The sequence below is a fragment of the Ursus americanus genome, chromosome 25 (assembly GCF_024610735.1).
Source record: "Ursus americanus isolate L20-20 chromosome 25, mUrsAme1.1.p, whole genome shotgun sequence".
Classification (NCBI taxonomy): domain Eukaryota; kingdom Metazoa; phylum Chordata; class Mammalia; order Carnivora; family Ursidae; genus Ursus; species Ursus americanus.
Window position 1 is genome coordinate 29,425,055 of NC_142151.1, and position 14,296 is coordinate 29,439,350.

Consider the following 14,296-nt stretch of genomic DNA (forward strand, 5'->3'; position numbering starts at 1 on the left):
GAGCAAGCATGGGGCTCGGCTGGGGCGGGGCGAAGGGGAGGCGGGGACCGGGTGGACTCACAGATCCAGAAGCTGACTGACCCGCCGCGAGCTAGGCATCGCGGCCGCCCGGGAGAGCCTCTTCCGTGGTCCCAGGGCCGCCCAAACGCAGCCAGAGACCGTCCGTCAACTCCTGCCCCCGCGCGACGCGTAGGCCCTCGTGACGTCACGCGGCTTCTTCCGGTGACCGGGACGCCGCCACGCTCGGGACTACAGAGGGAAAGAAGAGAAGGGAGGTGATAAAATGTAGAGTAGCCCTAAACTTTGTGAGGCACGACGGGAGTTGTAGTTCTCCCGCCTCGCGGGCTCCGTTTACGGGCGGTTTTCCAGGAGTTCAAGCCCCGCGCGCAGCCTAACCGGGTACACCTTCAGCGGCGCTCAGCTTAGAGGCCGCTGCTGTTCTTGCGGGGGTATGTTTAATGCTGGTCCATGCATTTGGCGACACACACTGGAGAATCCCTTGGAAATGGACTCCATTAACGTGAAACGGAGCGTTTTAGAGCAACCAGGAATGACCGCTGTTTACCGAGCACTTTCTCTGAAGCACGCACTGAGCTACGTGCTCTCAGTTAACTACATTCATTTAATCCTGTGAAGTCGGGATTGTTTAGCCTTATTTTACAGATGAGGACACTACATGCCAACAAAAAATCTCAGTAAGAATTTTATCATGGGGGGAGGGGCATCTGTTCAAATCAGAAAGGATTCTAAAGAACCGGCACCCTTCCCCAGGTGGAATTATTTCTCTTTGGTTATGCTGCAGAGTACCGGCTACTTTTTAGTGTTTTTCATTTTTACTTGGGGATTAGCTTGTTGTTTATGTGTCTGCCTTTCCTTTGTAAGCTCCTGAAAGTTGGAACCCGGTTTTGCTCATCTTTTCAGGATGCTGCTCATTCAGGCAATACGCATTTATCAAACACTGAAGGAGGGTAGAGATAGAGCTGGTGCTGAGGATTCGGTGGTGAACACATGCACCAAACCAGTAGAAGGACGGTCAGAGTAACTGTTAAATGCTAAGATGAAGTTAGTTCTATGCGAGCACCCATGAAGGAGTTGGGGGAGAAGTTCAGAGAGAAAACTGTGGTCAGGGACTGCAGACAGTTCAGGGTGGCGGCCACAATAGGGGAGTGGAGACAGATGAATGTAGAGTAGGGGTTGGCAAACTTTTTCTATGAAGGGCCCGATAATAAAGATATAGATTTCCGTGGGCCATACTGTCTTGGTCACGGCTACTCAACCTGTAGCTCAAAAGAAGCCATAGACAGTATGAATGAGTGGAGCTGTGATCCAATAAAGTTTTTTTATGGACCCTGAAGTTTGAATTTCATGCAGTTTTCACTGTTATGAAATACTATTCATATTTTGTTTTTTCAACCATTTAAAACTGTAAAAGCTTTACGTTGCAAACTACAAAAATGGGCAGTGGGCTGGATTTGGCTGGCTGGTGGTATGTATTCTGATCAGAAAGCTAAAATGATCTGTTACCTTAAACAATTTAGGCTTTGTGTGGAGGACTTCGGGTGGAGTCATAGGTAGTTTTTAAGCAAGGACAGGGCATGCATAGGAAGAATTAGTTTTGGAAAGAACTCTAACTGTGAAGTGTTGTGGAGGTCAAAGGTAGAGACCAGATGGGATTCCTTTGATGATAGCCTGAGCTAAAGTAGTAACAATGGAATGGACAGACCGATTCAAGAGGTAATGGAAGTTGAACTGATAGGATTTAGAAATTGGTTGGGCTGGGGGCCCCTGGGTGGCTCAGTCGTTAAGCGCTTGTGTTCCCTCTCTCGCTGGCTGTCTCTCTTTGTCAAATAAATAAAATCTTAAAAAAAAAAAAAAAAGAAATTGGTTGGGGGGAAGGAAAGTGAAGAGGCAAGAGGAATTTCTAGGCTTTGGGTTTGGAGAATTGGGTGGCATATGGCGGTGCCATTTATTGAGCTGAGAGGATTGCAGGAGTTTTTTGAAGAGAGGAGGAGAGTACTTAAATGTCAGACGTGTGGCTTTTGAGGTATCTATGGAAAGTATAGGCATGGAGCTATAGATCTGCAAATTGTGCTGGTTTGCTTTTAAAGGAGAGATTGAATAGCAGTGATAATACCTGCATTTACTTATTAACACAGTAATTTTTTTGAAGAATCCTCTGCTCTTCTGGGAGCCACTTAGACATTGGAAGACCATGGGAGAGCTTGACAGAGTAGATAAGGGTAGGACTTAATGATCCTTCCTATCTATTGAGTGCTGCACAGCTGTCCATCTGGGTCTTCCCACTGATTACTTGATTTTTCAAGGAAAATACAGGCCATTGTCCCATTATTATGAGATGCTTCAGCTTTGGGTGCCAGAATTCTTCTCAGTAGTCAAAGGAAGTCATCACAGCTGTTTTTTTTTCTTTTAAGAAAATAGTTATAAAATGAGGTAAGATGACAAAGTCCTAGTTATTTCTAGCCAATTATTTTTTGAATTTTTATTTATTTATTTTTAAACATTTTATTCATTTATTTGACAGGGAGAGAGGGCACAAGTAGACAGAGCAGGAGGGAGAAGTAGGCTCCCCGCTGAGCAGAAAGCCCGACAAGGGGCTAGATCCCAGGGTCCTGGGATCATGACCTGAGCGGAAGGCAGATGCTTAACCAGCTGAGCCACCCAGTGCCCCTCTAGCCAATTATTTTAAAAGTCAAAGATACGTGCATGATATCACAATTCATAGAACTATTTTTCATTCTTCAAAGATTTTTTTATTTTAGGGAGAGTGAGTGGGTCAGATGTACCTAGAATGAGGACAAGTCCTTGGAGAGGTAGTTGAGAACAGCAATTGACACTGAGAAGGAACAGCCAAAGAGGTAGGGAAAGAAACAGTGGGGTGCTATAGAACATAAACATGACCAAACTTGTCACATGCTAAAGAGAAATCCAGTAAGATAACACTTGAAGGTGGTTTAGCCAGAAGAAGGTCATCGAGGGTCTTTGAGGTGGTAGTGGAGGATGCAGTCTGATTGTAATGGGAGGAATGAATGGGAAGTCAGGAAATGAACACACAAGTAGCCCAACTCTCACTCGCAATGTATGCTTGTTCAAATGAATTGGTGCTTCTATTAAGACTCATGCTGAGAAGAAAAGGAGATTGTAAAAGGGTATAGCTCTACTTTATGGAAGGTAAAATGGGATAACTCAGAACTGTTATTTATGGACCTTCTAGGTGTCAAACATGGTAAATACTTACATGATCTCATGTAGTCATCAATTGAGTCTGAGATATGCTATCTTATAGATGAAGGTGAGGTTTACCTAAATAAATGGGTCTGTCAGACTCCAAAGACCGTGCTGTTTCTACTTATTTGGGTGCTCAGGAGAGAGGTGTATGGTACATCTAAGGTCATCAATATAACCTGCAGAGCCCCTTTTCAAAAAGTTATTAGGTTTTTCAAGATGGTGATAGCAGAGCATTAAACCAAGGCAGGACCCTGTACAACTGCACCAATGGTCCACCCATGAAGCTGGCCTTGGTGTATGCAGGACTTCCTAAGAAAATCAGTTTCAGCCACTGACTGTTCAGTAACTCTTTGTCAAAATAAGATTCAGAGACAAATGTGAACACAGGGAAATTTTTTTCAAAAATTGAAGTACAGTTGACATACAATATATTAGTTTCAGGTGTACAACATGGTGATTCAACAGTTATATACATTATGAAATGCTCATCATGATAAAGTATAGTTACCATCTGTCACCATACCAAGTTATTATAATATTATCAACTATATTCTCTATGCAGTACTTTTCATCCATGTGGTTTATTTCTTTCATAACTGCAGGTTTGTACCTCTTCCTCCTCTTTACCTATTTTGCCTTTTAGGAAAACATTTTCACTAGCAGTTCAGTAGTGGCTCATCTCATAGAAGAAGAGGAATTTATAGCTCTGATGATATGGCAGATATTTATAGCTCAGATATGGCAGCTGACAGTTCAGATTGGATAAGAACAAGATGTTCCTGTCTTTCTGTAAGGAAAACAGGATGTTCTTATTTTTGTGGCTTATCTCAAGAGGCACAGCTTTCAGGATTTCCTGTTAGTCGATGCTTTTAGGAGGTTCCTGTTATTCATGGTTTATCTTGGAATGCAAGGTTATTAGGAATAAAAGTCTCTTCTGGTGCATGGTAAGTGATTTCTGGATAGTACTAGGCTGAGGGCAAGATGTCATGTTCCCATTCTCCCCTCTTTGCTTGCTGTGCCCACTTTATTGTAGTTTCCTCTGGCTTGGAACTTCCTCCATTTCCTTCCTTAGCTATGATATAAAGAAAAGTTATAGTTTGTTTTTCTGGGCAGGTTATGTAAGAATAATAAGCAACATACCTTAAATCATGCTATTTATTCCTAGTGTGTTTGTGTTTGTGTAGAAAAATACATAATAAATGTCTACAGAAAAAATGATGAAGTATATCTTACGCTATATATGTGTGCATATATATATAGAGACACACAGTTGACCCTTGGACAACATGGGTTTGAACTGCACAGGTCTATTTATATGGATTTTTTTAAGTACAGTACTGCAAATGTATTTTCTCTTATGATTTTCTTAATATTTTCTTCTCTCTAGTTTATTGTAAGAAAACAGTATATAATATATGTAACATATAAAATATGTGTTGACTTTATGTTTTGGTAAGGCTTCCTTAACAGTAGACTATTAATAATTAAGTTTTGGAGGAGTCAAAAGTTATATGTGGATTTTTGACCGTGTAGGGGGGGTCGGGGCCCCTAGGTCAACTATATGTGTGTGTGTGTGTGTATGTATATAATGAATCTTGGGTCATTTATTAAGAATGTGCATGCATGCAAGTAGATAGCAATAAGTTGTTGGTCAAATCATCTTTACATGTCATATCTCAAAATATAAGAATAGGCTATGAGTTAGGTTCTTCACTTTTAAACCATACTGCTTAAATTTAGATTCAAAATAGCAATGGCTCTTTTTTTTTTTTAATTAATTAATTTGTTTGAGAGAGAGAGTCTGCGTGAGTGAGCAGGGGTTTGGGGGGCAGAGGGAGAGAGAGAGAGAGAGAGAGAGAATGAATCCCAAGCAGACTCTCTGCTGAGCATGGAGCCTGACACAGGGCTCGATCCCAGGACCCCAAGATCATGACCTGAGCCAAAACCAAGAGTCAGATGCTTGACCAACTGACCCACCCAGTCACCCCAGCAATTGCTCTTCTAATGTTAATTTTTAGCTCAGTATAACGTATACATTATCATCTACTACTGACCCCAAATCATTTCAGTTGGGTATTGTTAGTGTCTAGACTAGGTGCAAGATGGAACCACTTATGCTACGCCCACATCAGCAAACTGGAATTTAAGTTTCCGTGCTTGGCTCTCCCAGAAAAAGCGGGCCTCGGCCAACCAATCAGTGCTTGCCTACCCAGCACAAATCATCTGACCTGGCTCTAAGACTCTCCTTTGCTCCATATAAGGGAAGTAATCCTGCTTTAATCAATCAGCAAACGCCGAGTATAACTTCTTTGTTCCTTCTCATTTTGGTCTATAAACATTTCTTGCCTTTTATGGCTCCTTAGAGCTCTTTTCTGTCTGCTAGACTGGACGTTGCCCCATTTATGAATTGCTTAATAAAACCTCCTAGATCAGTAAATTGTGGAAAATTTTCTGTTAACAGTATCAAGGATAATTGTAAATAAACACTTACTGAATGGTTAGAATAATGCCTTGCACATAGTATTTTACAGGTTGTACTCATTTCACTCAAAGAAACCCTCATTGATAGATATTTTTACTGTTATCATACCCATTTTCCAAACAAGGAAACTGAGGCCCAAAGAGATTAAGGACCATGCCCAAGTTCATGTGGCTAATCAGTGGTAGAGCTGGGATTTGAAGCCAAACAATTAGGTGGCAGAGCTGGGTTCTTAAACAATACTATATGGTTGCCCTACAACCTTTAAAATAAAAACTCTTGATAGTTCTTGATAATCATAAAATACAGTTATCAGAGATTTAAAACTAAAGGATATCTTAGCTATAATTTATTCCAACATCTTAATTTTGCAGGTTAGGCAACTTGTTTCAGAAAAGTTGACTGATTCCTCAAGATTTCTGAGCAAAGATGGTGCTAGAATATATTTGCCAATCCCATGTCCAGTACATTTTCTAAACCTGATCTTTAGGTTATAACTCTGAAGGGGGCTGAACAAACAGAACAAAGAGAAGCCAAATGAGTGACTACTTTATTATCCTACCATGTGCGGGTTATTTCCAAGTGGGAATGTCCTTAATTCATACCAATGTGAAAATAACGCGTTCTTTTTATTTAATTTCTTTTTATATCTCATATCTGTCTTACTCCAAATTGGAAACAACAGTGCCCATGCTCATGAATTCTTGTGCATTGTTAAAATTTTCCATTGACTAAACCCTTGATTTTATTTGAGGCATAAAATGTATGACTCAGGATCCTTGGAGGAAACAGCTGGGCAAGTTCAAACAGGTTAGGCAAGGAGGTATTAATAAAGAGGCTGTTCATAAAGGTGTGGGCAGAATTAAGGGAAAGCAGGGATAAGGGTGGTTTAATACCCTTAGACTAGCAAAAGCAGGAAGCCCTTACCTCTCTCAGTCCTGAAAGCCAGGGAGGGAACAGTTACCAAAACCAGGAGAGAGTGGCTATAGGTGAAGCTACCTAAAAGGAGTTATGGCTTTGGGTTAGTAAAGGACATAGCCTGTGCCAACCCAGCGGGGAGGGATCCTAGAAGAATAAATACTCCAACCCACTTTTGATCTCCTGGTGCTTCTGCTTGTAGTTTCAACCCACCCAGAAGTTAGAGGTCAAGAAATCCCAGTTTGTGCAGTCTGTAAAAGTCAGCCTCTTAAAGCCCAAAGTAAAGAAGTTTAGAGTGGAAAATAACCCATTTCATAAGCCACTGGTTTTTAGATAAAATAATTAAATATCACATTTTGAAAACTAATAAGAGTAATAGCTCAGTCTGCGCCAAAGTAATAATTATTATAGTTTTATAACCGAGAGGGATGGCAATTGTGGTCTTTCATCAAGATTCTGAGAGTCTGGGCAATGACAGCTTAAGCCCTGTCTTTTTCTAGTTAGCTTCATTGGTTATTTTTATTTTTATAAAGTTATGCAATTCCTAACCCACACTTACTGGTCATTTGCAATGGAATCAAATGCCTGGCATTTCCGTCAGATAGACTTTAAAAATCCATTAATAATAGTTATTCAAATAAATATTTAATGCCTATTACGTGCCAGGCAGGATATATCAGTAAACAAACATGTCCTCTTGGAGTTTACATTTAAGCATGAGAGCCAGAAAGCAAGCACACAAACAAAACAATACACGGAGATAACGACTATAAAGAACAAGATAGGATGGGGGGCAAAGGGGTGCTGGGGAGAAAGGAAGGAGGGGGAAAGGCAGAGAGGGTTTAGTTTTGCTTTGGTGGTCAAGGAAGACATCTTTAAGGCTGTAACATTTTTGCTGTTAAAAAGATAAACTAAGGGATGTTAAAAATTTTGAGTTTATTCGAGCAAAAATTGATTGGAATTAGGCGCTGCCAACCAAATGTAGTTAGGAGCACTGAGCCAACAGAATTCAGGGGAAAGGCTTATATAGACAAAGTGCAGAAGCAGGGAAAGGAAATTATTTGATTGGCTATATATTAAAGTCTAGTTGGCTTTTTGTGATTGGTTATCCTTAGCGTTTTGATATTGGAACCTTGAGGCATTTACAGGCTTAGATTTTGGTTTGCACACATTGGCCACTGTGGCCTTAGAGCCACCTTGATCTAACGGCCTCCTTGTCTAATCAATTTAACAGACTTGAGGGATAAAAGGAGCTAACCCCGCAGAGATCTGGAGATGGAAGAGAAAGGCTGTGAAGCAAAAGATGTGCGTGGTAAAGTTGGGAGGATGGAAGGAGCAGCTGGAAGGAGCCCCCCGTGAAAGAGAAGAATTGCGGTGGTAGTAAGCAGCATGTGCTTCCATAGCACCTTCATGCCTGGGACGCCGAAGATTTCAATCCTGGGTTGCTGTCATGGTGGTGACGAGTCTCAGAAATCTCAGAACCATGGAGCCTGCATGTGGCTAAGAGCTTGGGCTCTAACCTCAGAGTCTGAACCCCTATTTTTGCCTAAGGTGAGTGTAATATTGTGATTTGTAATAATAAAAAATATATATATATTTGATATATATGTTTGTGATTTATAATAAAATACATATACACATATACATATATACATATATATATATTTTGTCTTCGATCTCTTTCTGGTGCAGAGCTCTTAAAACTTTTGGAATTTCCTAAGAGCAATAGGAGCATCTTTTGTTACAGTATTTGGTCTTTTGTTCTTGGTTCCTGAAATAGCTCCAGAGCCTTAAAGGTGAAAGGAATATGTCATGTTATTCATAACAAGCCCCTTTCAACCACCCCTGAATTTATGTTAATGCAGCGACTTTTGGAAAGCCCCTAAGGATGGGGGCTAGTTGCCAGGGGAACTAACCTGATTAGAAGTTTGGAACTTTCAGTGCCACCCTCCATCTCTGGGGAGGGTAGAGGGGCTGGAGGTTAAATCAATCGTCAATGGCCAGTGATTTAGTCAGTCATGCCTGTGTATGAAGCCTCCATAAAAACTTGAAAGAACAGGTTTGGAGAGCTTCTGGATTGGTGAACACATGGAGATTTGGGGAGGGTAGTGCACCCAGAGAGAACATGGAAGCTCCGTGCTCCTTCTCCCAAAACTTGCCCTTTGTGTTTCTTACATCTGGCTGTTCTGAGTTATATTCTTTTATGGTACATTGGTAATCTATTAAGTAAAATGTTTTCCTGAGTTCTGTGAGCTGCTCTACCAAAGTAACTGAACCCAAGAAAAGGTTCATGGGAATTTCCAATTTACAGCCGGTAGGTCAGAAGCATAGGTGACAACCTGGACTTGGTATTAGCATCAGATGTGAGTGTGGGAGGGGATTTGTGAGCCTTTAATCTGTGGGAGCTGTTGCTATCTCCAGTAGATAGCATCAGAATTGAGTTAAATTGTAGGACACCCGGCTGGTGCTGCAGAATTGCCTGATGTGTAGGTAACCCAGACATCTGGTGTCAGAAATGAAGTGGTATACAGATGGTCCCCAACTTGTAATGATTCCATTTATGATTTTTCGACTTTATGGTGGCGTGAAAGCAATATGCATTCAGTGGAAACTGTACTTCAAGTTTTGAATTTTGTTCTTTTCCTGGGCTAGCGGTATGTGGCACCATTCTCTTTTGTGATGCTGGGCAGTGGCAGCGGGCCACAGCTCCCAGTCAGCCACGATTACAAAGGTAAACAACTGACATGCTTACAACCATTCTGTTTTTCACTTTCAGCACGGTATTCAATAAATTACATAGATACTCAACAGTTTATTATAGAATAGGCTTTGTGTTATATGATTTTGCCCAACTGTAAGCTGACGTAAGGGCTCTGAGCATGTTTAAGGCAGGCTAGGCTAAGCTGTGATGTTCGGTAAGTTAGGTATATTAAATGCATTTTCAACTTACGACATTTTCAGCTGACCATAGCTTTGTCAGGATGTAACCCCATCGTAATTTGAGGAAGATATATAGTAGTGGAATGTTGAGAGTAGAGGGGAAACACATGGAAGTGTTTTCCTTAGATTGAGTCACTTAACTCCTTGGTAAGTCAATTTCTTCACTTGTCAAATAAGGCTAGTAATATAGTATCTTATCCAAAATCCACGAGGACCATGTGTCCGAGAATTTCTAAATTTCAGGATTTTAGAATACTATCGTGGTACGTATACCAGATATCATGAGACACCCCCATGGAGCTCTAGGGCAAACTAAACATTACTATTTCTGCATTGAAAGGTATTATGGTGGACAGACTCTTAAAGTGGTCCCACAGTTCCCACTTCCTGGTGTTCACTCCCTATGTGATCCTGTCCCTTCAAGTGTGGGTAAGACCTGTGCTTGCTTCTAAGTGAAAGAATTTGATAAAGGTAATAGGGTGTCAGTGATTCTATGCATATGATTCCATGGCTACTTTACATAAGTAGTATCTATCTTGCTGGAGTCTCAGTCTTTCTTCCCCCTACCCCTCATCCTTGCTGGCTTTGAGGAAGCAAATGACCAGGGTAGGGGATGCCACACAGCAATGAGTATGGATGGGCAGCCTCTAAAAGCTGAGGGCAGCCCCTGGTGGATAGGCAGCGAACACAACAAAACACACACACAAACAAAAACCAAACTGAAGCCATCAGTCCTACCACCTCAAGGAACTGAATTCTGCCAATAACATGAGTGAGCTTGGAAGTGGATCTTTCCCCATTTGAACCCAGGGGAGACTGCAGCCCCAGCTAACACCTTGATTGAAGCCTGTGAGACCCTAAGCAGAGGACCTGGTTTGGACTCCTGACCCATAGAAACTTAAAGATAGTAACTGTGTGTTGGTTTAAGTCACTAAGTTTGTAGTAATATTGTTACACAGCAATAGTAAACTAATAAATGTATGGATATTCATACATTTTTTTCCTGATTTTTAAAAATTTATAAATAAAAAACATTATAAGTAATCAAAATAGCCTCACATGTGTTCAAGACAAATTTTGCCATCAGAAGGGTTTGGGCAGCAAATACAGGAAGAGTCTGTTGGTTTTCAGTATTTTGAGCTTCCAAATTAAGATAGAGGATTGTACACTTGTATCATATAACCTTATAAGGTTGCTGGGGGATGGGAAAAAATACTACGTGTTAAGGGGTTTAGAACAGGATTTAGCACAGGATTTAGCACAGAGGAAGTACTCCATAAATATTGGCTATAATTCTGATTAGAATCAGAGCTCCTGGGGCCGGGCCAACATCTCTGCTGCTATTCCTTGCAAGTTACTTCTCAGCTTCCGTATCTCTAAAAGGAGGGCCTCTCAGAGGACCCTAGAGTTGGGGGAATAACTCCTGTTTATTGAGCCCCTGTTCTGGGGAGGCTTGGATTGGGTGCTCAGCGAGCTGTGATGTGGATTGCTTCCAAGTGAAAAGGCATATGGTCTGCTTGTGGCCTTACTGCTGACGAGGTGCACAACCCTGGGGAAATGGCTTCTTACTGAGTCTTAATTTCTTGGTCTGTCAAACGGGGCTGGCTGATCCCTCCCACCTAAATATGTGAGAGGAGAGGTATGACAAGTGTACTCACTCTAGACTGAAGGGTTATTTTTGTTTTTAATGTCATTTGAGGGGAAGAACATATGCAAGGATCTGCCTGACCTTTCCTTATATACACGAAGGAAATGCTCCCAACCGTAATACTAAACCCCATCTCCACCCCTGCACAGAACACAGAGGAGTGGCTCCTTGTCTTTTGCCTAGTCTTCTGTGCAATTGTATTGAGGACGGCAGGTTTCCACCTGCCCAGACCACCATACCCACCTCTGCATCTCCAATTTTTATGCAGTAATGACCTGTGTCATCATCCCTCTCCCAGCTTCCCCACTAGACTATGGGTCCATGAGGCCAGCCCAGTGCCCTGCATGCACCTCAATAAACATGGAATCAATGAAAACAGGAAGAGAAGTAAAGAGATTACCAGGTAAACAGGAAGGTGAGCCACTTCCAACCAGGACACTCACTGGTGATAGCCCTAGAGATGGTCAGAGTAGCCAAATTTGGATATATTTTGAAGGTTGAACCAATAGACTTGCTGAAGGATTGGAAGTGAGGGAAAGAGAGAAATCAAGGCATTGTTCATTCATTCATGTTTAACTAATAATTATTGGCTATTGACTAAATACTAGGTACTGTTTAAGATGCTTTAGGTATAGTAACAAATAAGAGAAGGTCCCTGATGTCAAAGAGCTTATGTTCTAATTGATGGAGACAAGCAATAACAACCAAGACGTTATAAAGAATGTTATGTGCTAAGAAGAAAATAAAGGAGGGCAATGTAACAAGTTATTAGGTAGGATATATTTGGCTGAAAACCCAACTCCAAATGGCTTTAACATTAAGATTTTCATTTCATAGGAAAAGTTAGAGTAGGATTGTTCCATGGTTGGTTACTCAGTGACTCAATGACATCATGACTCCAGCTCAGCATCTCTGTGATTCTCAAGTTTTCTTCTTATGCTTGTAAGATATCCTCCCACTAATGTATAGGCAGGGAAAATCTTTTTTCTCACATTTCTCTTTTTTTAAGTTTAAATTCAATTAGCCAACATATAGTACATCATTAGTTTTTGATGTAGTGTTCAATAAATTATCAGTTGTGTATAACACCCAGTGCTCATCACATCACGTGCCCTCCTTAATACCCATCACCCAATTACTCCATGCTCCCACCCACCTCCCCTCCGGCAACCTTCAGTTTGTTTCCTATAGTTAAGAGTCTCTCATGGTTTTTTTCCCCTCTCTGATGACTTCCCATTCAGTTTTCCCTCCTTTCCCCTATGATCCTCTGTGCCGTTTCTTATATTCCACATATGAGTGAAACCATATGATAACTGTCTTTCTCTGATTGACTTACTTTGCTTACCATAATACCCTCCAGTTCCATCCACGTCCATGTAAATGGTAAGTATTCATCCTTTTATTGAAGGGACGGTCCCTTTTTCCATTGGATACTTTCTTATTTTGTCGAAGGTTAGTTGATCATAGCATCGAGGGTCCATTTCTGGGTCCTGTATTCTGTTCCATTGATCTATATGTCTGTTTTTGTGCCAGTACCATGCTGTCTTGATGATTACAGCTTTGTAATATAGCTCGCAGTCTGGAATTGTGGTGCCACCAGCTTTGGTTTTCTTTCTCAACATTCCTCTGTCTATTCAGGTTCCATACAAATTTTAGGATTATTTGTTCCAGCTCTGTGAAAAATGTCAATTGTATTTTGATAAGGATTGCATAGAATGTAGATTGCTCTGGGTAACGTAGACATTTTAACAGTATTTATTCTTCCAATCCATGAGCATGGAATGTTTTTCCATTTCTTTGTGTCTTCCTCAATTTCTTTCATAAGTGTTCTATAGTTTTTAGAGTACAGATCCTTTACCTCTTTGGTTAGTTTTATTCCTAGGTATCTTATGGTTTTGGGTGCAATTGTAAATGGGATCAACTCCTTAATTTCACTTTCCTCTGTCTCATTGTTAGTGTATAGAAATGTAATAGATTTATGGCCATTGATTTTATATCCTGCCACTTTGCTGAATTCCTATATGAGTTCTAGCAATTTTTTGGTGGAGTCTTTTGGGTTTTCCACATAAAGGGTCATGTCATCTGTAAAGGATGAGAGTTTGACTTCTTCTTTGCCAACAAATGCCTTTTATTTCTTTTTATTGTCTGATTGCTGAGGCTAGGACTTCTAGTACCATGTTCAACAATAGTGGTGAGAGTGGGCATCCCTGCCATGTTCCTGACCTTAGGGAAAAAGCTCTCAGTTTATCCCATTTAAGAATGGTATTCACTGTGGGCTTTTTGTAGATGGCTTTTATGATATTGAGGTATGTTCATCAGGGATATTGGACTGTAATTCTCCTTTTTCATGGGGTCTTTGTCTGGTTTTGGGATCAAAGATAATGCTGGCCTCAAATGAGTTTGGAAGTTTTCCTTCCATTTCGATTTTTTGAGACAGCTTCAGAAGAATAGGTATTAGTTCTTCTTTAAATGTTTGGTAGAATTCCCCTGGGAAGCCATCTGGCCCTGGACTCTTCTTTGTTGGGAGATTTTTGATTGCTGCTTCAATTTCCTTGCTAGTTATGGGTCTGTTCAGGTTTTCTATTTCTTCCTGTTTCAGTTTTGGTAATTTATAAGTTTCCAGGAATGTATCCATTTCTTCCAGATTGCCTAATTTGTTGGCATATAGTTGCTCATAATATGTTCTTAAAATTGTTTGTATTTCCTTGGTGTTGGTTGTGATCTCTCCTTTTTCATTCATGATTTTATTAATTTGGGTCCTTTCTCTTTTCTTTTTGATAAGTCTGGCTAGGGGTTTATTGATCTTATTAATTCTTTCAAAGAACCAGCTTCTAGTTTCATTGATCTGTTCTACTGTTCTTCTGGTTTCTATTCCATTGATTTCTTCTCTAATCTTTATTATTTCTCTTCTCCAGCTGGGTTTAGGCTTTATTTGCTGTTCTTTCTCCACCTCCATTAGGTGTAAGGTTAGCTTGTGTATTGAGACTTCTAATTTTTTGAAGAAGGTTTGTGTTGCTCTGTACTTCCCTCTTAGGACCACCTTTGCTGTACCCAAAGGTTTTGAA

The 14,296-nt window shown here is 40.7% G+C and overlaps 2 protein-coding genes across 7 annotated transcripts in view; one reads left to right on the forward strand and one right to left on the reverse strand.

The window, feature by feature from the left end:
- AMN1 (antagonist of mitotic exit network 1 homolog) overlaps nucleotides 1-201 on the reverse strand; it is a 51,025-nt gene extending 50,824 nt beyond the window's left edge. For all 4 annotated transcript variants that reach the window (XM_045811823.2, XM_045811821.2, XM_087855763.1 and 1 more), the window contains exon 1: nucleotides 62-201. In XM_045811823.2, coding sequence (XP_045667779.1) covers nucleotides 62-99 — 38 coding nt within the window. In that variant the 5' untranslated portion in view covers nucleotides 100-201. The remainder of the gene's footprint in view (nucleotides 1-61) is intronic.
- RESF1 (retroelement silencing factor 1) overlaps nucleotides 158-14,296 on the forward strand; it is a 305,299-nt gene continuing 291,160 nt past the window's right edge. The window contains exons 1-2 of one of the 3 annotated variants that reach the window (XM_087855759.1): nucleotides 158-275; nucleotides 7,878-8,194. The gene's annotated coding sequence lies outside the window, so the exon portion shown is untranslated. Of the gene's footprint in view, nucleotides 696-4,038; nucleotides 4,191-7,877; nucleotides 8,195-14,296 lie in introns of those variants that run through there. The other 2 variants (XM_087855757.1, XM_087855758.1) reach the window with 2 other exon arrangements.